The sequence below is a fragment of the Puntigrus tetrazona genome, unplaced genomic scaffold, assembly GCF_018831695.1.
Source record: "Puntigrus tetrazona isolate hp1 unplaced genomic scaffold, ASM1883169v1 S000000472, whole genome shotgun sequence".
Classification (NCBI taxonomy): Eukaryota; Metazoa; Chordata; class Actinopteri; order Cypriniformes; family Cyprinidae; genus Puntigrus; species Puntigrus tetrazona.
This window is the reverse complement of record NW_025048114.1, coordinates 531,646-555,263: the sequence shown is the minus strand read 5'-3', so window position 1 is coordinate 555,263 and position 23,618 is coordinate 531,646. Positions and strand designations below refer to the sequence as shown.

The window sequence follows — 23,618 nt, the reverse complement described above, 5'->3', positions numbered from 1 at the left end:
ATTAAATAATGGTTTTTAATGAATGCTAATATTTTTTTTATAGAAATGGTTAATAACTATTTAGAATACAGCTTATATAGAGGTTATCCAGTCATAGTGTAGTCATCTGTAAATAAATATACAGAAGCAAGATTCAGAGGGTTGGTGTAAAACTAACATCTAAAGCGATTTCTGCGTTCTCCATAAAAGTTGAGATGGAAGCATGTGTGTGTCCCGTTTGACGCAGGAGAAGATGCTGGATGTGTACTGGCTCCTGCGGGTGTGTATCTGCACCATCGAGCACGCGGACAGCACGGGCTCCCTGTTCGCATTCATGCCCGAATTCTACCTCAACGTGGCCATGAACAGCTACAGCGCCCTCAAGAACTACTTCAGCCCCTCCAACTGCATGGAGGAGCTCCCAGGTCTGGAGGTCACTCCTCTGATGTTTAGTCTGGTCCGGAGCAGTAGTGCGCGTCACACTCATGCTGTTGTGTGATGTTGCTCTCTCTCAGGTTACGAGGACACACTCACTCAGCTCGCAGCTATTCTCGCCAAACACTTCGCCGATCCACGCATCGTCGGCACCGGTAAGAACACTGCAGCCCTTCGGTTGATTAGAATAAGGACGCATTCAAACCAAGCACCAAAAATGGTTTTGTATGTGAAAGAGTAGCAGCTTCTACACCATGACTTTAACGACAAAGGCTCAGAGAAACAATAGCGTTGAAATCGTTTTCAGAATTTTTTTTACAGCTGATGAACAGGCGACATCATCCGCTGGTGTGTGCGCTAATACAGTTATCTCATAAACATATCTATTATATCCATTGATCAGTCCCATCCATCCGTCTACTCACTTTATATTCCATCCATCATCTCAAATCTATTTCCAATCTGTCTATCCATTCATCTCTCCATACATCTTATCTCAATCTATTTCCCATCCATCTATCCATTTATCCATCTACTCACTTTATTTTCCATCCATCCATCCATCCATCCATCCATCCATCCATCCATCCATCCATCCATCCATCCATCCATCCATCCATCTGTCCATAATCTTATCTCAAATCTATTACCCATCCATCCATTTACTCATTTTATTTTCCATCCATCTGTTCATAAATCTAATCTCAATCTATTTCCCATCCGTCTACTCCCTTTATTTTCCATTTTTCCATCCATCCATCCATCTACTTACTTTATTTTCCATTCCTCTGTCCATCTGTTCATCCATCCATCCATCTTTAATCTTATCTCAAATCTATTTCCCATTCATCCATTTACTCACTTTATTTCCCATCCATCTATCCATCTGTTCATCCATCCATCTGTTTTTAATCTTATCTCAAATAAATAAATAAATCTATAAATCTAATCTCCATAAATCTAATGAATCTCCATCTATCCATCTGTTCATCCATCCATCTGTTTTTAATCTTATCTCAAATAAATAAATAAATCTATAAATCTAATCTCAATCTATTTCCCATCTGTCTACTCCCTTTATTTTCCATCCATCCATCCATCCATCCATCCATCCATCCACTCACTTTATTTCCCATCCATCATCAATCCATAAATCTGATTTCAATCTATTATCTGTCCGTCCATCCATCCATCCGTCCATCCATTCATCCATCTGATCTCAAACTATTTTCCATCCTTCCATCCACACACTTTATTTTCCATCTGTCAATCAATCTGATCTCATTTTATTTTTCATCCATCTGTCCATTCTTCCGTAATTACAAGAGTCTACTTTCCATCCATCCATCTGTCCATCTGTCGATAAATCTGATCTCAATCAGTTTCCCATCCATCCATCTATCCGTCCGTCTAGTCATCCATCCATCCGTCCATAAATCTAATCTGATTCTATTTCCCATCCATCCAGAGTATTCCGTTCCCATTACCTGAAGGCAAAGACTCTCAAATATACCAAAATACGCAGAATAATCAATTGGTTGGCTGTTTTAATGGGAGTTCTTTAACCTCATGTAGCCGTTGGCCCGTACCGTTCATCACTTCGCTTCATTTCTCACGTAAAGGTATAATTAAAAGCTTCCTCTCCCAGCTCTCAGGCAACACGGAAGTCATTTGCGTGATGAGTTGTAGCCGTAGTATTTTCTTAATCCCGTTTAAGGTTAGGGCTATGAAACACCCTCGACTGAATCATGAGCGATGTGCTATGCAAATGAACAGATGTTATTAGACACGACCCATTTGTTTAAATTTCATTTCACAAGCAGGCTTTTCATTATGTTCGCACTCCGTTATGCTGATGTGTTTAGACTTTATTTGCATATGTATCTTGTTTTACCGAATACATCATTTTTAACAACAGTTGTTGCACAGTCTGTTTTCAATATCGATTGCTTCTACATTTCAACAAGTTTTTATATATCAGAGTAGCTTTTCGTTTGTTGGCAATTAAAAGTGTTTATTATATTATATATATTTTTTGCCTCTTTGTTTCGATCGAGACCATAGGTTGAGGTGTTAGAAAATCGTTGAAGTTTTTTGTTTCATTGGCGGTGAATGCTAATGAATAAAACAATCATACATGCTAATGCAAGAAAGAAGCCGTTTTAAAGAAGCTGTGTATGATTGTTTGCAGCCCACTTTATTTCCGTGAGAGCAAACCAGGACATGCAGACCGAGGATTTCATGTATTAATTGAATCACGAAAACATCAAACAATGTCTCTTTTCTACTTTATTTTCATCCACAGATATCAAAGATTCACTGATGCAGGCTTTAGCCAGTTACGTGTGCTACCCACAATCCCTGCGTGCCGTCGAGAGGATCCCAGAAGAACAGTAAGAGCTTAAGCCTGTCTTTGCATTAAAATGCGGTGATTAATTAATGTTTTTTGCTACCGCGCTACTTGTTTTCATCTCAATCATACTCTTTTAAAATGCTTTATTAATACATGGCGAGGGTACAGCCGTTTTATGCTTTTGATTTCTTTTGTTTCTGATGGATGTGTTTTGTTTCTGCTACTTTACCATACTTTTTTGTATTATTTTTGATGACTTTTGTCATGTTTTGATGGTTTATTTTTGCTTTACTCTTCATGGTCATCGTTTTTTCTCAGTTTTTTGCTTTGTTTTATATTTTATTTTTTAAATGTTCTTTTTTTTATGTTTTCGATTGTTTCGTTTTTAAGGCTTTTCATATTTTTCACATTTATTACTCAGTTTGTCTTTCAATTTGCCTTTTCGTTTTGTTTTGGTTAAGTTTAGCTTTTTGGGGTTTAGATTTAGTTTTCTGTTATAATACTCATTAAAGTCATTTAGTAACTTAAAAGATCATGCCGTTTTGAAAAACCTCTGCACCCTCGTTCATGAAGTTCCATAAAACCAGCAATATGGTTGCTTTCGATATTTTAATCTTTTAGTGCATTGTTTCAGGGTTTTTATTTTTGTCTTGCTTTATTCTTTTGTGTGTGTGTAATTATTTCTGATATAATATCTCCCAGGCGGATGGCTATGATGAGGAACTTACTGGCTCCATATGAACAGAGACCTTGGGCACAAACCAACTGGATCCTGGTCCGTCTTTGGAGGGTACGCTGCCTTTCTTTTACTGACTCACACAATCCCTTCTCCACCCTTTCCACTCGTTTCTTTTTCTCTCTCCCCATTACGCCATTAGATTCCAGCTCGGAATAGGTGCATTATATCAGGGCCATTATGCAGCATATCTCCGCTGTTTTCATTTAACATTTATGAAATGGGCCTGACAAACCAGCTACTCCCATTTAGTTGTTTAACATTTATTCTGCTCTCAGTGCCAAAAAAAAGCGTTTTTCCCTTAGAGAACACATTATTGAGTTCATTCATCCATAATAATATGATTATGCGCCTGTTTTTGATCATTTTAAGGGTTACTGTTGTTTTAATTTATGAAAAATAATGTTCACACTTTATTATTTTAACCTCGGGTTAATGTAGTCTTCGGTTAGTGGTGGTTGCTTTTTACAATCAGTTTATTTCTGACTGAACTGAACATCTAGGTTAAGTTCTAATGGTTAAAAAGCCCAGATCTGAATGTGGCTGTCACTCACACAGCCTTGCAGCCTGGTTTTATATTTCATTCCTCCTGTCAACAGGGTTGTGGCTTTGGCTACAGGTACACACGTCTGCCTCATCTGCTGAAGACCAAACCGGAGGACGCAAACCTGCCCAGCCTGCAAAGTGAGTGACTGCACTGTCTTCCCCAACGTTATTTTCAGCTCGTCTTCAAACTTTTCTCATTTTTTGGAAAACTTTTTTCTTTACTTTCTGTTTTCCGTTGAATTTATATTTGTTATATCATTTTGCAATGTTAAATGTTTTCTGAAGATTAAATAATTCCAGGTAAAGATCTTAATAGATTCTAATGTAATTGGATTATTGATATTATAGTATATATTATTGCTGTCTCCAAATGCTTTGCTAATCCAAACCCAGAATACACTAGACATAATTTATAATTACATTAAGCAGTCAAAGCACACACACGCAAGGGTCATTTATCAGGACAACCACCTCATAAACATTATTACAATTAATTTAAAAGTTTGCTAGATTGTTGACCATTTTTTTTTACATTTAGCAACCAAAAACCTTGTTTGTCCAGTTTAGAGTTACATTTTATTTGAGGTTTGCCATTTTGCAACCAAATTTAATTTTAAAACATTTTTTTATTTAATTGTTCATAAACATGCTAATTATTTTAACTTTTAAACATTTTTAAAAGACTTAAACACTTAAAAAAACAAATAAAATAAATAACATTAATTTAAACTTTTAGAATAAATACAATTTCCATAAATGATATACTTAATAAATTATAAAATTTAATTATAATTCCATAAATAAATTAATAGATACATTTTCCCCATGCTGGAAGCAGAATTGAAAGATTGAGCTTGATGAATGCCGTCAACGCTGTTGTAATATTGACATTACACGATTATGTAATTGTATTGACATTATTTAGTCCTGTTGTGGACTAGGGCTCCAAATAATGTCATTTCTCTCTGGTTATGGAATGTTCTATTTGTAATGTTTCTGTTACAGAAAAACATTCCCTGAATACCATTTCCACAAATTACTTACCATGCATGCAAAACCGATCGAGCATCCATTTGACATCAAATCAAGTTTGTCCTTTGTTCCTGACCCTGGAATCATCCCCACTGACGTTATTAGGAAGTCATGATCAATAATGTACAACACTGAGTACAGATGCTGTTTTACTAGAGCGGTTCTGACATCACGCCGCTCTTCTGTGCCTCTGTAAAAAAGTCCTTGCTTCTAACTCATTAAAGTCGAACTTGGCGCTTTCGTGCGCACACACAGTCCTGGTGAAGACGAGACTACTCACCCGTCCGTTATTTCTTTCAGCAGCTTCAGATCGATACTTTTTAAGATACCGTCAAACCCTCTGTTGCGTCAACTAGAGATGTTTCCCCTTATCAATTTACTTTAAAGCAGTACACTTTGAATTTAATCACCGTTCACTGCCAGCCTATTTTTCGGAATACATAACAGATCAGCTCAGTCTATTGAGAACTTTCTCAGGAAAAACATGTGAGCTGACGTCTTGCAAGCTTAGGTTCTTTTCTTGGTTAATATGAAACGTTCACATTCGATCTGACACAATTTAGATAGAAAACTGGATGTTCAGTAAGTAACGTGTACTTCAGGAGTCGATTTTATCTATCACTAATTGTCAATTTGCTTACCACAGGAAAGGCTTGTAGAGCTTAATGAGGAGGGCGATGCTTTGCGGGAAGCAATAAATTGTGTAAACTTTGTCAAGGGACACTTGTCTTGACACTTGTACGTGATGCATGAGTTCCCTCCCTGGTCGGATGAGTCTTGTCTCAATGCTAATTCCATCTTTTTTTCCACTCTCATTTGCATGACGTCCAGGGGATTTGTCAATTGCTAGTTTTCAAAGTAAGTTTAGTTTCCATTTGGTAGTTTTCACCTTCGGTCGACCCTTATTAAACACTTTCCTAATTGCTGGTCTGCTCCGTAGTCTGCTCTGTAGTCTGAATGACTGACGTGAGCGACTGATTTGCGTTTAGGATTGTGTCCACATAACCATTTACCCGCTCTCGACATTAGTAAAAGTGCTGTCTTGTACCATTCAGTTTTGTTCCTGTAGTCCCTTCTAGCCATGTCTTGTCCTTGCCAGTAGTTTGTTGTTTTTTCCCTCAGTAATTGTGCCAATTACCATGTGATTAATGTGTCACCTCTGTGTCCTACTCGAGATTATTAGTCAATTATGCTGCTCCAATGTTGGCTGCGGACCAAATTCAATTATTCATCAGAATCCATATTTTGTACTTTGTTAAAACATACACTGGTGATACTTAAGAAGTCCTAAAGATATTTACCATGGTGGTGTTTCCACCAGAAAACTAGCTGACTAGTCAACTAGTTGGTTAACTAGTTGACTTAATGGTTGGAGAAGTTCCCTGGTGGGGAGATTGTTAGTAATTAACAACCTAAAACCTCAAGGTTTTCTTTCCTGACTCGATCAAACTCTGCGAACTGTAAATTTCTAATCAGTGCGTTTGATTTAGGTTTGGAGCTAGACTCTGCATGAAAGTTTACCTTAAGGACAAGAGTTAAGAACTTCACCAGAATTGTAGCATGCGAGCTGACTACATTTCAGGTTCTTGATCTTTTTTTAAAACCTGAAACTTGCAGTTGGTATTGCATGGAAAAGAGCGACCAGAATATTCTGCAAGATATTTCTGGAAGGAATAAAGCAATGCAGGTTTAGATTGATGTGAAGGTGAATGAAACTTTTAAAGGTGCTCTCATCCATTTCGTTTATCGAATCTTACCTTAAAGCTATTTAAAATGGAATTGACTCTGCAGTAACTGAATGATTGCTTGCCTCTCAACGCCTGGAGTTCTGGAACGTGTGTCATAGCTGGTCTCTCTTATGGCTTTCTGTTCTATATGTATTCCTTTCATGTTTCCCCCCAACCCTTATTTTCCAAGCTGCCACTTACACAGACTTCATCTAATTAAACATAAAGGTTGCATCTCTATGAGAGACCTGCACCTCAGTGTATAATGATTAGCTTTATTTAGAGCTTTATTGCCATTGCTTGCTCTTGCTTTTAACACTGTACTCCAAGGCTTTTAGCGTGTTTGCGATCGCTGTGCTTTTCCAGATAAGGTATTAAATTACCCAGTGTCCTCTTTGTGTGCGTATAATGAGAGAGAGTGCCCTTTCTCTGTTCTCCAGACGTGGTCGGATAGCAATAATAGAACGGCTAGGGGAAGGGCGCAATGGTTTCCCATCAGCCCTATTTTTTGTTGTTTCATTATTTTGTTATTTGGTGTCGTCATCCTGTTTCGCAAGCAATGTTCAGATCTGATTGTTTCCCCCTCTCGTACATTCGTGCTGGCCTGGTATTTGCCATTTTGTCTTGTTTTTGAATAATTAGGGTTGTGGAAACGGTGAAGAAAATGGATTTTTCATGGAATCATGGTTTTTAGGTATTCATACGGGATCCAAGGATTACATTATGGCTAGACGGACAGGCCTTTTATAAAACTGATTGTGATGGAATGACTGTCTGTACTCACGTCAACGCTGCCCCGACTCTTCGATCGCCTCTCTTTAGAGAAAAGTGCGATCATGATCCCTGTTGGGCAGCGGTGATGAGGCATACTTGAAGTTAATACTGCCTTTAAATCAGAGTATACCTCTCCACGAGAGACCAATCTCTACCCCAGTACATGCCCAATGGTTTCCCGTTGCAATCCAGTGGCACCAAACGTTGACTTATGTAAAGATACATGTCGCAAATGGCTGTCCAAGTGGGTGCCTTGTGATCAGGTGTAGCTGTAGTTTAATATCGTTTTGTGAATGCCACCTTTAAATGCAGAGCAAGAACCCCTCAAGCCTGACCTTTTCCCCAGGTCATGCACAATGGTTTCCTTGTAGGTCCAGGGGAGAGTTCCTTGACACCAAAATTGTGTTTTCTGAGTCTGTGTGATGTTAGTTAATAGCACGGCTTTCTTTAAATGCAGAGCATGCCTCTCCTCAAAAGACTGGTCTCGACTGTGCAGGGATAGGTTCAAGAAAGAATTTGGCAGTGAAATTCCAGGAGGTTGATTTTGGAGCCGACCGACTGGCTCACTTTGCTATTGCCACGGGCAAGTTGTCACACTGTCAAAAGATATATGCGAAAAATGTACCTTGTACCTAAAAGGCCTTGTCGCTGGGATGGAAGCCTCAGGTACACCTTGTACCTTTTAACTTATGTAGGTGTGCATATACTGTTTATGGTACAGCACCTTTGAAAGTACTGCCCCGATAACAAGTTTGTTTAAAAATGCATGAAAGCCGCCAGTTTTTGAATTCCAGATTTGAAGGTGAAGTTCTGTAGACTCCCTGCCTGTGCCTGAACCTTTTTCAGCACCTCCAGACCTTCACAGTTTTGTTATCAAGGGGATAGTTCACCCAGAATTAAAATTCTGTTATTATTTTTGACCCTCGTGTCGTTCCACACACATCTCTGGAACACAAAGTCACATAGTCCATGTGACATCGGTGGTTCAACTTCAGTGGTTCGAATTGAAGGTATGAGAATACTTTTTGTGCACAAAGAAAACAAAAATACAGACTTTATTCATGAGATTACCACGAAAAATGTATGCAGTCATGTATGCTGACGCAGGAGCCGGCATTTTGACATGAAAAAACGCATGTGCTGCCTTTACATGGACGGGAATAAATTGTTGGAAAAAGTCATTATTTTTGTTTGTGCATAAAAGATATTTTGGTAGTTTCATAACATTACTGTCGTAACACTGATGTAACATGGACCATTTTAACAATGTCCTTACTACCTTTCTGGTATTGATGAATGAATTAAGGTATTATGTTTTTGGAACGACATAAGGTTTAGTAATTAATGACAGCATTTATATTTTTGGGTGAACTATACCTTTAAAATCTCCATTCACCTGTGGGCATTAGATTTTCCCTCTTTTTTAATATTTTAACATCTTTGCTCAGCCTAAAAAGAAAAAGTTTGATTATTTCAAGTAGATTGGCTTGTCCACAATTGATCTTATTCAGAGGCAGAAAGGCGTAACCCATTTTTGAAGTGACTACCAATAGTTTGCTTTTTATAATTTTTGTTACATTTGTGATTAAATAATAGTATTTAATTAAAGAAAATGCTGAATGAATGTGCTTTTCTCTCATTGGCTACAGAGCCCTGTCCGTCACTTCTGCTGCAGAGACACATGGCTGAACTCCTTAGTCAGGACAAAGACATGGCTGCCAGTTTCCTCAATAGCGTCTTAAACCAGCTCAACTGGGCCTTCTCTGAATTCATCGGCATGATACAGGAGGTAAGAAACTTTACCCTTCCTACCAGACAAACAGATAGTCTCACCTCAGAATCAGGCAGAAGTTGAATCTTCAACACACTAAAGTAGAGCTATAGTAAGTTTTTTTTTATAGTAAGTTTTACAGTAAGAAGATTGTTTTCTCCGCCCCAATGATCAGCCCTCTAACACTGTAGCTTTCCACAAACTCAATCAGAGTCTGTAAATTATTCACAATGACCATGTAATCATGACTGCTACTTGATATTTGAAGTGAATTACCATCATCTTGCATTTTCGGTTTAAAACGAATCTCTTGTGTAGTTCCTTAGTAGTCTTTGAAATATTCATTAGATGTGTTTGAAGAAAATGGGAGTCGAAAATCAACGTGTGCTGCTAATGTGTTTTAAACATTTGCTAAGCACTTTTTTTGGTGTTTTGATGGATGTTAGAACTTTGTAGGTGTACCATAGTGATTCTAGAGTGTTGCTAGGCAGTTGTTTTGAGGTGGTTGTTAAGGTGTTCTGATTGGTTGTTGTTGTTTTTGCTTGGTATAGTGTTTTTAGGTGGTTGCTGTAGTTTACTGTATGGTTTCTAGGGTGTTGTTCGGCAATTACTATTAGGTCAGTAATCGTCATACAATTAAAGTGATAGTAGGACCTCAACAAGTCACATAATTTGAAGTATCATTCACGTTCGTCGCTCAAATACAGATACAGTTAGCATTTATATTATGCATAACTCAAGCCTGAAATGATTTGAAACGAATGCTTTCAAAATTAGAGCATAATGCATGCAATTATGCAATTAATGCCTTGATTGCATTAAAATATTATACGCAGTTAACACAGGGGAGGAGATAGGGTTGGCCACCCCCATTATAACTAATGCTTCTGTCTCTCTTCATTAAAAAATTGCATTTATAAAGATATGTCAGTAATTTATTATACCACCATTTGTTATATTGGGTTGATGTAGAGAGTGTTTAATTAAACGGGTGTAATTTTTCAAAGTGTAATAAATGCTAAAATTGATAGCTTCTATTTAATGGTCAATTTCCTAGAGACGTCAGTATTGGTATCAGTGACACTCGACTTCAGTCATAACTGTAATGTTGGGTGAGATTAATCGCAATTAATTTAAGAAATAAAATGTGCAAATGATTAGTACCTTTTTTTTAATCAATCGAAAGCACTATTCTTTAGCTGCCTTTCAAGCACTGGTATTTCCTTCATGAAATGCAAATGTTGTTTACCTTATGCTCAATTCACCCCGTTAACAACTTCATTCAGCCGCAAACTAATTTGATAATTTGGACACCATGGAAACAACCGTTTGGGAAGAGTAACGCGCCCGCCCCTCTCGCGGCTTTGGAGTCTCAGGGGAAGATACAGAAGGAGGCAAAACCTCCCTGATCTATAATGGCGGGGAATTAAACCTCAGACGTAAAAGCACTTTCTCACCAGGCTTTCTCCTCTACTCTTAAATCAATGTCTTTCGGGCGAGCCGAAGAGCTGAAATGATTGCAGATTGGACTTTGATTCGTATGCTATTTTGCCTGGAGGTTTGGCCGGCTCTTAGGAGCGCCTTTCATCTGAGATGATCCACGAATAAGGAGGCAATGGTCTCCGGGGGAGTTTGTGATGCGTTTCAGTGAGCGCTAAATTGAAATGGATTGCAGATATAGAAACGACTCGGACGGGAATGTCTAAGAATCAAGACTATAAATGTAAGCGAACTAAATACAAATGTTTTATACCTAAAAGAACTTAATGGTAAAACGTTTGAGGTGCTTGTGAAAAACTTGTTAGTTTCCAAAGCCCTGCCTGATCAAACGGTTTCAGTATTTATCGACTGTACTCCTCTACGATAGGTAAACTGCTTGATATAGCACACGATAGTCTTTTGATTAGGTTAAAACCAGAACAGATGTTTCGCGCATTTTCAAATTGACGTCTTTGACTGTTGCACTCGAGTTGTATAGAAAGCCAGTTGAAGTTAAAAGAGGTTCAACCTCAGTAAATATGTCTCAAGGATTTGCAAGCTGTGTAATTTGTTTGTTGGATGTAGTAATGAACGTAGTTTTCATTGTTTGCGCAAATCGTTTACGATACGGCTTCATTTACAGAAGTAGTAAATATATACGTTTTTAATCAATCTATGCAAATGGCCTTGCCCAATAATGTTTCAGGATGTGTGTGGTGCAGTTTACAGTCTCCTGAGAACAGTTATGGAATAGAGGGGCGGAGTCAGCAGGGCTCATTAGCATTTAAACGGACATGCACTGAAACGGCTTGCTGTGAACGGAGCTGTTTTTGACGTTAAAGGGTGGTGTTTTACACTACCAAAAGTTCAGTTCAGTTCAAGTTCATTTGTATAGTGCTTTTAATTGTATAAATAATTGCAAAGCAGCTTTACAGGAAGTTATGTTTTTACAATAGGCTTATATTTATGTATTGGAGGAACTTTGTTATACATTATATTATAACATTACATTGTGTTATAGACTTCATTAAAACCCTAAATGATCATGTCAACTTTTGAAAAAATGTGCGTCTCATAACCCCTTTAAAGAGTTAGTTCATTCCAAAATGAAAATTGTTGTCATTAATTAATCTCCTCATTTCGCTCAAACCCGTAAGACATCCGTTCATCCGTCCATCAACACAAATTAAGATATTTTGAATAAATTTGACAGCACAACTGAATGATTCAGGCCCAGACATGTAGAAAATACATTAGTAAAACAGTCCATGTGACACAAGTGGCTCAAGTTCAGTTCTACGACGCTACGAGAATACTTTTTGTGCGCAAAGAAAACAAAAATAACATGATTTACTAAACCATTCTTCTCCCTTGTTTTTGTTTTCTTCGTACATAAACGTAAGGCCTATTCTCGTAGCGTCGAGCCACCGATGTCACATCCTGTTTTAAAGATGTATTTACTACGTTTGTGGACCTCGGACAGTTTCAGTTGTGCTTATCGTCAAAATGTGTATCATCCAGAATCTCTTAATTTGTTTTCAGAAGACGAACGGAGGTAGAGCAATTAACGACAGAATTTTCGTTTTGGAGTGAACGAACACTTACTTAATCTGCATGTAAAATGTGAACATGCTTACATTTTATTATGGGTATTAATTGGGGGAATTAAAACTGCAGTGGTTAAACTTAAACCTTTTTTCTATTGCTCTGTTTAAAGAGGTTATAATCAATAATTATCAATACCGAATAATGCAAAACATTATATCGTGATGCATTTTTTAGCTATATTTCCCAACCATTCTGAGTGGTCTTTGGCATGTTGCCATACAGTTATTAGGGTGTTCTGGGTAGTTGGGTTATTCTGGGTGCTTTAAATCTGCATATGAAAAAGCTGACTGGCTTCGGGTCTTGTTTTACCTAATACAGCCACGTTCTGGCAGTTATATAACATCTCTTTCGACCTCTCTGTCTCCAGTATTTGTGTCTCTTCACGTCTTCATTTCCTTCCTGTCAGATCCAGCAGGCAGCGGAGCGGCCTGAGAGGAATTTCGTGGACACGCGGCAGTTAAAGGTGTGCGCGACCTGTTTCGACCTCTCTGTCAGTCTCTTGCGGGTCCTGGAGATGACCATCACTCTAGTGCCGGAAATATTCCTGGACTGGACCCGCCCCTCCGCCGAGCTGCTGCTGCGCCGATTGGCTCAGGTGAGCGTGATTGACAGCCGGGATGTGTTGCCAGTGCAGTGCATGCTCACCGTTAACATTTTTCTAAAGCGGTTTCAGGAGTTAACGATCCCGTTTGAAGCAATTTGCTGTGAAACATTTCTGTTTATTTTCTCAGGCTCTTGCAGTTCGCAGCTCTCTGACTTTTTCCGAAACCTAAATTATTAACAACACTGAGAAAATGTATGAACCTGCCTCAAAAGAGGGTCATAACATGAAAAAACTCATTTCATCTTTTGAAATAAGAGGATAGTGTTGTATGTAGACTCTGGCTATACTGGTCAGAACCTTCCTCTACAGTCCTGCATTATTTTATTATGTTACTTTTTTATACTTATTAGTTTTTGTTTGCTTGACACAAGACCAGCAACGTATTTTTTGTGAATCTCCACGAAATGTTGTTAAATTGGAGAATATAGCCAATTTGAAGCACAAAGTATCACAGTTCAGCAGCGCAAATAATCTGTATTGGATGGAAACTAATGATTGGGGTTTATTGATCCATAAATGAAGTCATTTTGTCAAACCGTAAAAGTTATTAGAAGCGTGATGGAGGGGAGGGCAGTCATTATTAGAAAAAGGGAAAAAAGCTATTAGATGCTTTTCACTTTTATAGCCCCTGTCGACTTTTTTTGCAACCCTGTTATCCACCCTGGCATAGTTTTTTCACTCTTAGATTTTATTTAATATTTTAATTGAATACGTTAATGTAAAAAAGACAAGCAATATAGGTATGCCAAATAGATTTAATATGGTTTATTTTATTTTAATGTGTATTTAATGTTTCTTGCTCAGAAATTCAGAAATCGCCAAAATCAGGATTTCAATCCGTGTGTAGTCATGGCCAAAAGTCGATAAAAGGCATGAGAGAAATTCAAAAATCATATACATTAAGTGTAAAATAGAAAAATCGTATAAATTTGTAAAATAATGTTTTGTTTAAGCAGTTTAGGCAAAATCTGCAGTTTTATCAACCCTGTTACCCGTTCTAACCTAGCATTTTTTTTAAAATAATTTACTATTAATATAAATGTATGTTTAAATCGTACTGCTAATAAATGATACCATCGCAGAAATAAGGTTTTTAAACTGTTTGTTAATTTCCAAAAGTTCGTAATGGGGTTGAAAAAAAAAAAAAGCAAACCATATAAAAATCGAACGCATATGACAATGTATTACTTTTATTAATTAGCCTCTTGTCTTGAGGTTAATTATCATTGAATTATTTTCAGAAGGCTGCGTATCTCGTTTTTTCATCAACGATGCTGTGTTGCACAAGTGTCATGCAAATGAGGAGCGGCTACTGCATTTTTTCAAGGCCTCAGTTACGGAGGAGAAGGCTTTGGAAATGTGTTTTTTTGCAGGGTTTTTCTCGCAGCACTTATGTGGGCTCTGTTCCCGGCGGAGCCTCCATTCACCTGCGGCTTGTAATCAGGCTTAAACTGAAACACACCTGTGAGCACAGCAGGACTCCACACATCCTCGAGGAGCAGAAACCTCCACCTCGCATGTCGCATACTTAGCCATTTACATTTTTTTCCCTGTCCCTGAAGGCTTTATCCTATCTCGCCAGTGCACGCGATGCGCTATGGTAAACGGGAGCTCTGAATGAAATCGTCAGGCGCGTGATGCTCGGTCCGAGTGGCATGCTAAAGTAGCGCAGGGAGTAATTATCGTCTGGTCACTTTGATGTATGGCCAAATGTGTTTGATTCGCTCGCTCAAACCCTTTCTGACTGGAGCAGGCTACATCTGTTCATGTTAAAAGATATATTTTTGATGTATTTGCCCTCGAGTCGTACCTGTACGCATTTCATCTTTTTTTCTTTAGGACACAAAATGAGATTTTTTTTTTTTTCTCTATTTTTTTTTTCTCTTTTCTTTTAAACCCCATTGATTTTTATTTTATCAACATTCTACAAAATATCTTGTTTTGCGTTCTCCAGAGGAAAACAAGCAGTGTGTGTATTATAATAAATACTGTGCTTTTCAAAACATTTCTCTTACTTTTTTATTTATTTTTTGTTATCTCTCTTGTTTTGATTTGTTTTTTTATTATGCTTTTTGTTATTTTGGTTTGCTTTGGTTTGCAGTGTTTGTATCTATTTATTTGCTTTGTGTTTCTTTGCAACATGTTTTTGTGTTGTGTTTGTTTAGTTTTTGATTTGCTTTTACTTCGTTTTTGGTTTCGTTTTGCTTGGCTTTGCTTTGCTTTCCTCTGTTTTCCGTTTCGCTTCGCTTCTGCCTCGTTTTGTGTTTTCTGTCTTTCTTTCCTCTTGTTAACATTTCCTTTAATTAGGATAACATTCCCATCTGTTTGTTTAGTTTTTTTTATTTGTATTTTACTGTCTTTCTGCAGCTCCTGAACCAGGTGTTAAATCGAGTCACGGCAGAAAGAAACCTCTTTGATAGGGTGGTGAACTTGCGCCTCCCAGGTAATTCTCCTCAATTCCCTTCTCATGCAAAAACGATCTTAAACGAATGCAAATAGAAGCATCGAACACGGATTGCATGTTTTAGTACACACTCGAAGGTTGCACTTGAATGCAATTATATTTCCGAAACGCTTAGTGTGCTGCGCTGAATTTAAACCTCTCGGGTATTTCGGTTCGTCCTTGATCGCGTCTCCCGTGAGTCCATTCGACTTCTCACACGTTCCTTTTATAGCACCTTGTTTAAAGTCCCAGAACAAACCTCCGAAACCTTTTCTGAAGTTGGGAAAGTCAGTCTGTAAGCTCAGGGAATGATACGAGAAGAACAGGTCAAGAGATTACACGGAAAGTTAGTATGAAAACCTAATCCCATTCAGCCTTGACATTGCAGAACGACAGATTTCTAATGAATGAGTTTGGATCATGTAGTTAACCTGAACTTCACCCTTAGAAGGGCACACAGAGAAACCAGACTTACAATGCCTTTAAAAGTTGTTTTTAGGTGACGTATTGTGACCCAGGTCCCTTTGGTCTCAGATTCTGTGACCTTCATTTCCACTCGAGTGCTGTTTAGCGGCTTTAGCAGTTTATTCACCGCTTGATGAGATTTCCCAGCCGTATTCATTTTTTAGCATTTTTGGAGGGTGTCTGATGGTCCGTCGGTGAAATTCATCGAAAAATTTGGTTATGAAAGCATTATGGTGTCCTTGGGGGGGAAAAAAAGAAGAAAATGATCTAAATCTGAAATCATTTTAAATAGGCATTTTTGAAAGGTTAAATTTCTTCCTAACCAAATAACAAAATGACGTCATGCATCTTTTAACCAGTGTTCATATAGAAATATACAAATGTATATCATATATAAGGTGAAAAACACTTGTAAACATTCCATTGAAAAAAAAAAATTAATACTTTTGCTAAAATAAAAATTTTAAATGTTTTATTTATATATATATATATATATATATATATATATATATATTAAATAAACTGTATATATATATATATATATATATATATATATATATATATATATATATATATATATATATATATATATATATATATATATATATATATATATACATACATACTAGGGATATTGATATTGACCGATATTGAAATCAATCGATAATGGCTTTAAATGTACATATTAGCCTCACTCCGATATGAAAAAAGTTTATTTATATCTAATACAGTCACTATATATACAGTGTGTATCATGTATTCTAAAACAACAGCAACAAAAAACAACAAAAACAGATTTGTTATTATTCTAAAGTATAAAGAAGCAGAAAGCAGTTATCTGAGTTATCTGTTTTGTTGGTAGGTCTGGAGAGTGTTGATCACTACCCCATCCTGGTGGCAGTCACAGGGATATTGGTGCGCATTCTGGTCGACTCCGATAAACAAGGGTGAGTTTACGGCTTTGTGTTTCATTATTTTCCCCCGTATATAATGGGATTTTCACATTTATGCGTGTCGCCGGTATGAATTACTGACGTCGACCGAGACAATGCGCATTAAGTTAATATATATATATATATACGGGCTACAGCTCCCAGCCCTTGAGTTTCTCACAAACCGAGCTTCTGTTTCGTTTGATTCTGCCTGGATCCGGTCAGCGGGACTCCACGACTTTCTGTTTCTGGTTCAAGAGGCGTTTCCTTTTCAAAGAGCACATTTGTTCTGAGGAAATGGGTCTGTGTGTGTTGGCGGGAGTGCCGTGTGACTTTGGTCTGAGCTCCAGGAGCAATCCACAGTTAATTGCATGCTCTGCTGCCGGGGGGGGAGTCTGACAGCCCGCGTCCCTGTTGTGTGTCTGTGGGCCGAGAAGAGGGTCAGAGCAACAGGATTCGGGACAGAACCTGTCCTGTGGGGAGGGGAAATCTAATAACGAGCTCCTGTTGAAAGAAATGAGACTTCAGAGAGAGCAAAGAGAGGACAAACGGGTCTCCAATTCATCTTCATCACTCTGACTCTCAGGACTGTCTTTTATTTAGTATAAATAAATAAAATATATTGTATTAGTCTCTCTATATATATATATATATATATTTTTTTATATTTAAATTTTATATATATTTAAATTATATTTATATAATTTTAATTTATATAATTTAATTGAATTTTAATTGAATTTTTTTTTTTTTTTTTAAGATTCAATTAATCATAAGTATTCGTTTGACAGCAAGTTTTGTGGGAAAAACACTTTTTTTTATTATTTAGGCCATTATTCTTCAACCCCAAAACCGTTGAATGTAACAGTGTTGACTCTAAACCTTTTCAGATTTGGGGGAAACGCCAATGGGACGCACAGAAATGTGTGACACAATTTATTTATTCAAATGATATTCAATAATTACTGCGACAGGGTTGAAATAATTATGTAGGGCTGCAGGTTTAGTATAAATTATAAAAAATAATTATTTAGCGATGTTATGTCATTTTTGGGTGTTCTCAATCTATCTCTCATACTTTGGTCTGAGATGGGTGAAATATTAAAACTAATTTGAATTAACAAATAAAATAAAATGGTATAGTATAGAATTGTGATACGCTGCCTTAATATTTATCTGGGTGATGAATTAATGAAATCTTCCAGGTGCGACTAGGGTCGTATTTAAAGGATATTCCTGTGTTGAAGCTGTCAGAAGAAGCAGGCCGTGGACAGGCTTTTATTGCCTTTGCTCTTGAACTTTTCAAAGCTGTGATCAGCGCTGATCCTCAAAGCGGTACCGAACCGTCTTTGACCCTTCAACACGCTCAGATGAGTCCAGAAACACATCTCCGGACGAATAATGACTCATTTCTGAGATCGGGTTCCTGGAAAACCCTGATGAACGGCTCTGGATGGTCGAGTGTTGAGCAGAGGTTTAACACTCGGCAGACATCTGCTTAATGCGTGTGAATCCAGAATGAGTCAGTGCTTTAGAGATAACAAGAGACGTGCAGCGCAGACAGATGATCGTACGCCATTGAAACGCTTTCCGACAATAACCTCAAACAGCTTCCTGTAAAAGCTTGTCGTATAAATTACAGTAAAATCAGGCCAAAGAAATCATTTTTTGAGGGTTTAACTCAAGCTCTCGTTCGTTATTTAATTTTTATTCTATTTATTTGTTGGTTTGCTTTGTTTTGTTGTTTTTGGGGACACTTTTCTGTTTTGTTTAGTTTTTTGTTGCTTCGTTTTGTTCATAGTTTTGTTGTTTACTGCTTCAAAAGTTTTGGCGCTGGATTTTTTTACGCATTTAGTTATTCAGCAATTATTTAGTAATGTTTCATAGTTATGATGAGCATTAATAATGATACTGTCTATCAGGTTCGTTGTTTTTCAAGTCCGTTCACTTGTCTTTGTTATATAATTACAAATAATTGAATATTGCGTTGTTTATTTTAGGTTCACTTCCTATATTTATTGTATTCCGGCTTGGCTTTATACACTATTTATTATATTTAGTATATTTTTACTAAACATAGTGTTAAGAATAATGTTAGAAAACAAATTGGGACACAGTCTGCATTTTCTCATCCACCAAAAAAAAATTTATAATATAAAAAAAAAATATATATATATATATATATATATATATATATATATATATATATATATATATATATATATATATATATATATATATATACAAGCATTTAATTTCATAACTATTGATTGATTATTAATTAATGTAATATTTACACATTTCACTTCAGAGATTTGAATCTTAACAGATCTTCAGGATCTACTGAGCTCCTTCGCAGTTTTTCTGCCGTTGCCCACGGCAACTGCACCAATTACCCAGAATGCTGTGGTGCTCTCTTATCTTCTCAAGATGGCCTAGCTTCTTTCTCCACACGCTGTGATAAGACCTGACCTTTCTCTTTGAATGTCACCAGGCTTCTTCTCCTTGTTTTATAAGGTCTTATAAGGTCTTCTCATAAGGTCGCGCTAAGCCTGTACACGCACTGGACACAGACATTGAGTTTGTCAGGTCACTTCTGTTTACAGGTGAACACGAGAGATTGTGTCTTGAGAAGATGACCTTTACACACTTGAAAAAACCTCAACACCTCAGGTAAAAGCTAATGCGAAAAACAACCGTCCTCGCTGCTTTCCGCGAGCGTTTAGAAGTGTGCGCACGCGTCTGGTGGTTTTCTCCACCCGCTAATGGTTTGTTCAGACTTGAAAGCCAGACGGTTCCCTGATAATCCAGTTTGTTGGTAGATATCATATGTTTGGATATATGGCATTACGATTGGCATCGTCTTCTGGTCTTGCAACTTCGCTTTTGGTTTGGTTTATGCAATGAAACTAGGTGTGGAAAAAGTTGTGACTAATGAATGAGTTTAAAAAATATATATATTAATGTCTTGCTGGTTGGGTTTTTGGCGCATTCACTGAACTGCCTTTAAATACTATTTTAGTTTGATGTTGATTATTGTTTATTGCTTATTATCATCATTATTAGTAGTAGTAGTAGTTGAATCAATTATTGTTTAAATGAAGGACAATTACTTATCTTTTCCAACTCTTGTTTTGTTGTCTTGCTTAGTTGCTTAATATTTTCCTTTTTTGGTGCAAAATGTTTGCTTTGTTACATTGCTGTCTTTTGTTGTTGTTGCATTTTGTTGCTTTAATTTTTAATTTTAATTTAATTTTTGTTTTTAGTTTTAAGACTCAGCACAAAAAAGTGTGCGAAACTCCATGCCGTTCACAGTAATTGTTTTAAATTGCGTATCATCGTTATTTTTTTTTTACCTAATCTAAATCTAAAGGGTAGAAAATCGCCTCTGAAACACCTCTGCTATCATCCGATGGTAAATGGGGAGCAAACTGAACTGCTGCTAAATTTGGCATATTATATCCGGCACAAATTCGCTAATGAGAAAATAATTGGTGTGACACCTGGCACCTTCCCTCTTCCCGACTTCCTACAGAAATCGTCTCTTGCTCAGGGTGTGCGGATGATGTCGTGGCACTGTTAAAACATTCGCCTTAAAAATGCGTACTGAGCCGATTCACTTCATTTGTATGCAGGCCTTGCGCGTTTTGAAGTGCAAGTGCACAATTTATAGGGGTTTTATGTATTTCTTCATTTATTTCTTGGTTCTCAAATTTGATTTCAAGCATACAAAATCAAGCTTGAAATTAAAAGCAACCATTCGGAATGACTCGAGGTTGCTTGTCCCTGCGTGCACTTTATTTAGCGTGGGCTTCTCTGCAGCTTGAGTCGCATTAGCATTTGCAGCGTTTGATTCACCAACTGCTCACTTTTATATTTCGCATTTGCCCGTGCTTCCATCTCTTTAAAGATCGGCTAATGCAAGAGAAAAAGTGGTTGTGTCGCTTTTCAGATGTTGACGTAGTGCCCTTCAAGGAAGCAGTAAGCCACATGATCCACGCATTAAGTCTCTGTTATACCTGCTGTGATTTCGCTAGCTAACGAATGATCAGATGCTCCTGCGTTTGTAGCAGTAAGTCAAATCTAGCGTTCCTTTGGGAGTGAAGGACATCAGACTGACTAGCATAATGAACTATTTCAGTTATAGAATTAACAATGGTTGTCGTTTCGATTGCGATTTATCTGCTAGACACTTTCACTTTAACATCAGTGTAATGGAGTGACCATTAAATGCATGACTGTATGGGAAACGCATGTTAGATGTTAACAGCGCGGGGTTTGCCACAGTCCAGCCTTGATGCTCTCAATACGAGTCTATAGAGTGAGGTCAGCAGCTGGGATCCTTAATTCATGTCCAATTAGCTTTTCGCATCTCCTGTCAACTCCTCCAGACTGCCTGTAATTCTCCACAGGAGCCAAAGAGCTTTGCGGGACCTCTGCCAAGTTCCTCGGGTGTGGTTGATACAGCCATCCTATAGCTTTTAGTGTACAAACCACGCTGAGCCTCACCGGCAAACGGTGACTTGTAGGCGTGTTGAGAAATGTCCTTTGCGCGGACGCTGAAAGTCAACATTCGACCTCCTGAGGGGTTTAAGTTGTTGCTCATCATCTTGGAGTTAAAAAGCGAAGAAAGTTATGGTCGATGATGACGTTTCTATCTCGTTTCTATCATCGGAAAGAATTGCATTAATGAGCTCCTCGTTGTAGCCTGTCCTTTAGAGGTCACTTAAAACTGTTCTCTTGAGGTCATAAAAACATCCCAGGGCACTTAACTTAAAGAATAAGGGGATTTACCTTGGTTTCGACCTTAGTCTTTGGGATAAATGTCCCCTGAAGGTCCATTAAGACCCTTTTTAATAATCGCTTCGATGTGAATTACTTCTCTGAGATCATCTTCTGTCCACCTCCGTATAGCATAATGGTGATGGACTGCTACAAAGGTGGAGGTCAGTGGAAGTTCTTCAGCAAGGGCTAAACTGCTACCGTTTTCTAAAAGTTTTGTGACTGTACCTTAGCAACATTTTGATAAGATGATAAAACCATGGAGAATATTGATGTTTTTTGGTGTCACGTGTGGAAAATAAGAATTTGCATTGAAATACATTGAGATGCTAGCTTCGTAATGGAAAGAATCAAGTTTTTGAGAAGCAGTTAGCGCTTTGCCGATTACGTGTTTTGGCTTTGTCAAATGTGGTTAACATTTGCGTGGTTAACACTTTATTATAAGCAGAAATCATGCCAGAGTAGCAATATGTAAAATTCGTAAGGCATCTCGTTTGGACTTTTATAATTTAAACACCTCTGATCGTGACACCAGTAGACCGACTTCAGTTACCAAAATTAAATGACCAAAACGTTTAGTTTAGTTTTTAGCTATCGCTAAGTTAGCTTAAACAGTAGTTGCTGCGTTTAATATTTTAAATATAATAAAATATCTTTATATTGTAAAAATAGATGATATAAACACATGTATGGAAGTGATAGTGCACTTTCGACTTTTTATCTTGAAAATGCAAAATACAAACTCAGAGTTATGTGTCTATTTTAGTTCGTCCACAAAATAAAAAAATCGCAAAATTGGGACGTTTCTTAGAATTCCGAGTTTGTTTCTCATGATGTTATCCTGTTTAATGTTTTGCTGTTTTTACTTCTTTGACGTTGCAATTCAGAATGATTAGAAAACGAGTATTAACTGTGAGGATGAAAGTCATAATTACGTACTTTTTGTCTTGTGGCAGAAACGAGCTCCCATGGTAATGTACGAGTGACAGTGGCCAAATATGTCTGTTTTGCGTATTTCCAGCAAATACAATTCGTAAGGAGCGCAGGGGGGTGCAAAAAAACACGTTGAATGATTAGCCTATTCGTATACTATCCTACTTGCATGTTAGCCCATGCTAGAACATCGTGATATCACCGTGATGTATATATCAAGTCCCTCATGATGCTAGCATGGCATTTTATCCTAAAACATGCAATGATACTGTTTTTTTAGCATGACGTTTTACACCATTAATTGAGCTACTAATATAATAAAATACCCATAAACTGAATCTAATGTTCAGCCAGAAAATAAAGGCGCGACTGACAAAAAGACATTAGCATCATTAGCATCATATAGTATAGCCTTTGCGTGGCGACAGTGTTTGTTTTGACAGTCTCGCAGTGAGCATGCATTCGTTAGCGGCTCATTCATATGCGGGGCTTGATGAAGCGGAGCCAAAACTGTGTCATTTTGCCACTTTTTAATTAGCCCATTCCTCCTTTAGCCCACTGACAAAAGCTAAGAGAGGACAAAGCAAAGCAGCATTAACGCTGGCGTCACCCTCCATTAAGCGAAGTGTCAGACACGTTCTTCTCTGCAGCTGGCGCTACAGAAGAAACAAAGCCGAAAAGGATTTCCTTAGACGACGCTAGTGGTTTAGTTAGTTACTTAAGATGTTTGAAGATAATGAACCGAATGGCTTTATCGATTTTTGATTAACAAAGTTTGATAGACTGTACCGAACGCGAGGATTGATGATACAATGAAGTGATGGTACACTAAAAAATGGGATTATACTGCGGAGAAAAATTTAATTGTCTGAAATTTAAACGTTTTGGTTGAAGAAAAGGTGTATCGGTCTTCGTTTAGTAAAATGTGGGTAACTTTCAATTTTGGTCAAACGGTTAAAGTGGTTGGAAACTTTCAGTTGCCGTTTTGTTAACGTTTGGTAATCGGTTAGCTTAAAACG

General features: G+C 37.5%; 1 protein-coding gene across 1 annotated transcript in view; it reads left to right on the top strand.

The window, feature by feature from the left end:
* The window catches only part of LOC122334047 (E3 ubiquitin-protein ligase RNF123), a 95,728-nt gene that overhangs the window by 26,835 nt on the left and 45,275 nt on the right, over window positions 1-23,618 (top strand). The window contains 9 exon segments of the mRNA XM_043231948.1: window positions 227-404; window positions 495-569; window positions 2,720-2,807; window positions 3,470-3,557; window positions 4,103-4,187; window positions 9,232-9,371; window positions 12,847-13,035; window positions 15,412-15,487; window positions 16,815-16,899. Coding sequence (XP_043087883.1) covers window positions 227-404; window positions 495-569; window positions 2,720-2,807; window positions 3,470-3,557; window positions 4,103-4,187; window positions 9,232-9,371; window positions 12,847-13,035; window positions 15,412-15,487; window positions 16,815-16,899 — 1,004 coding nt within the window.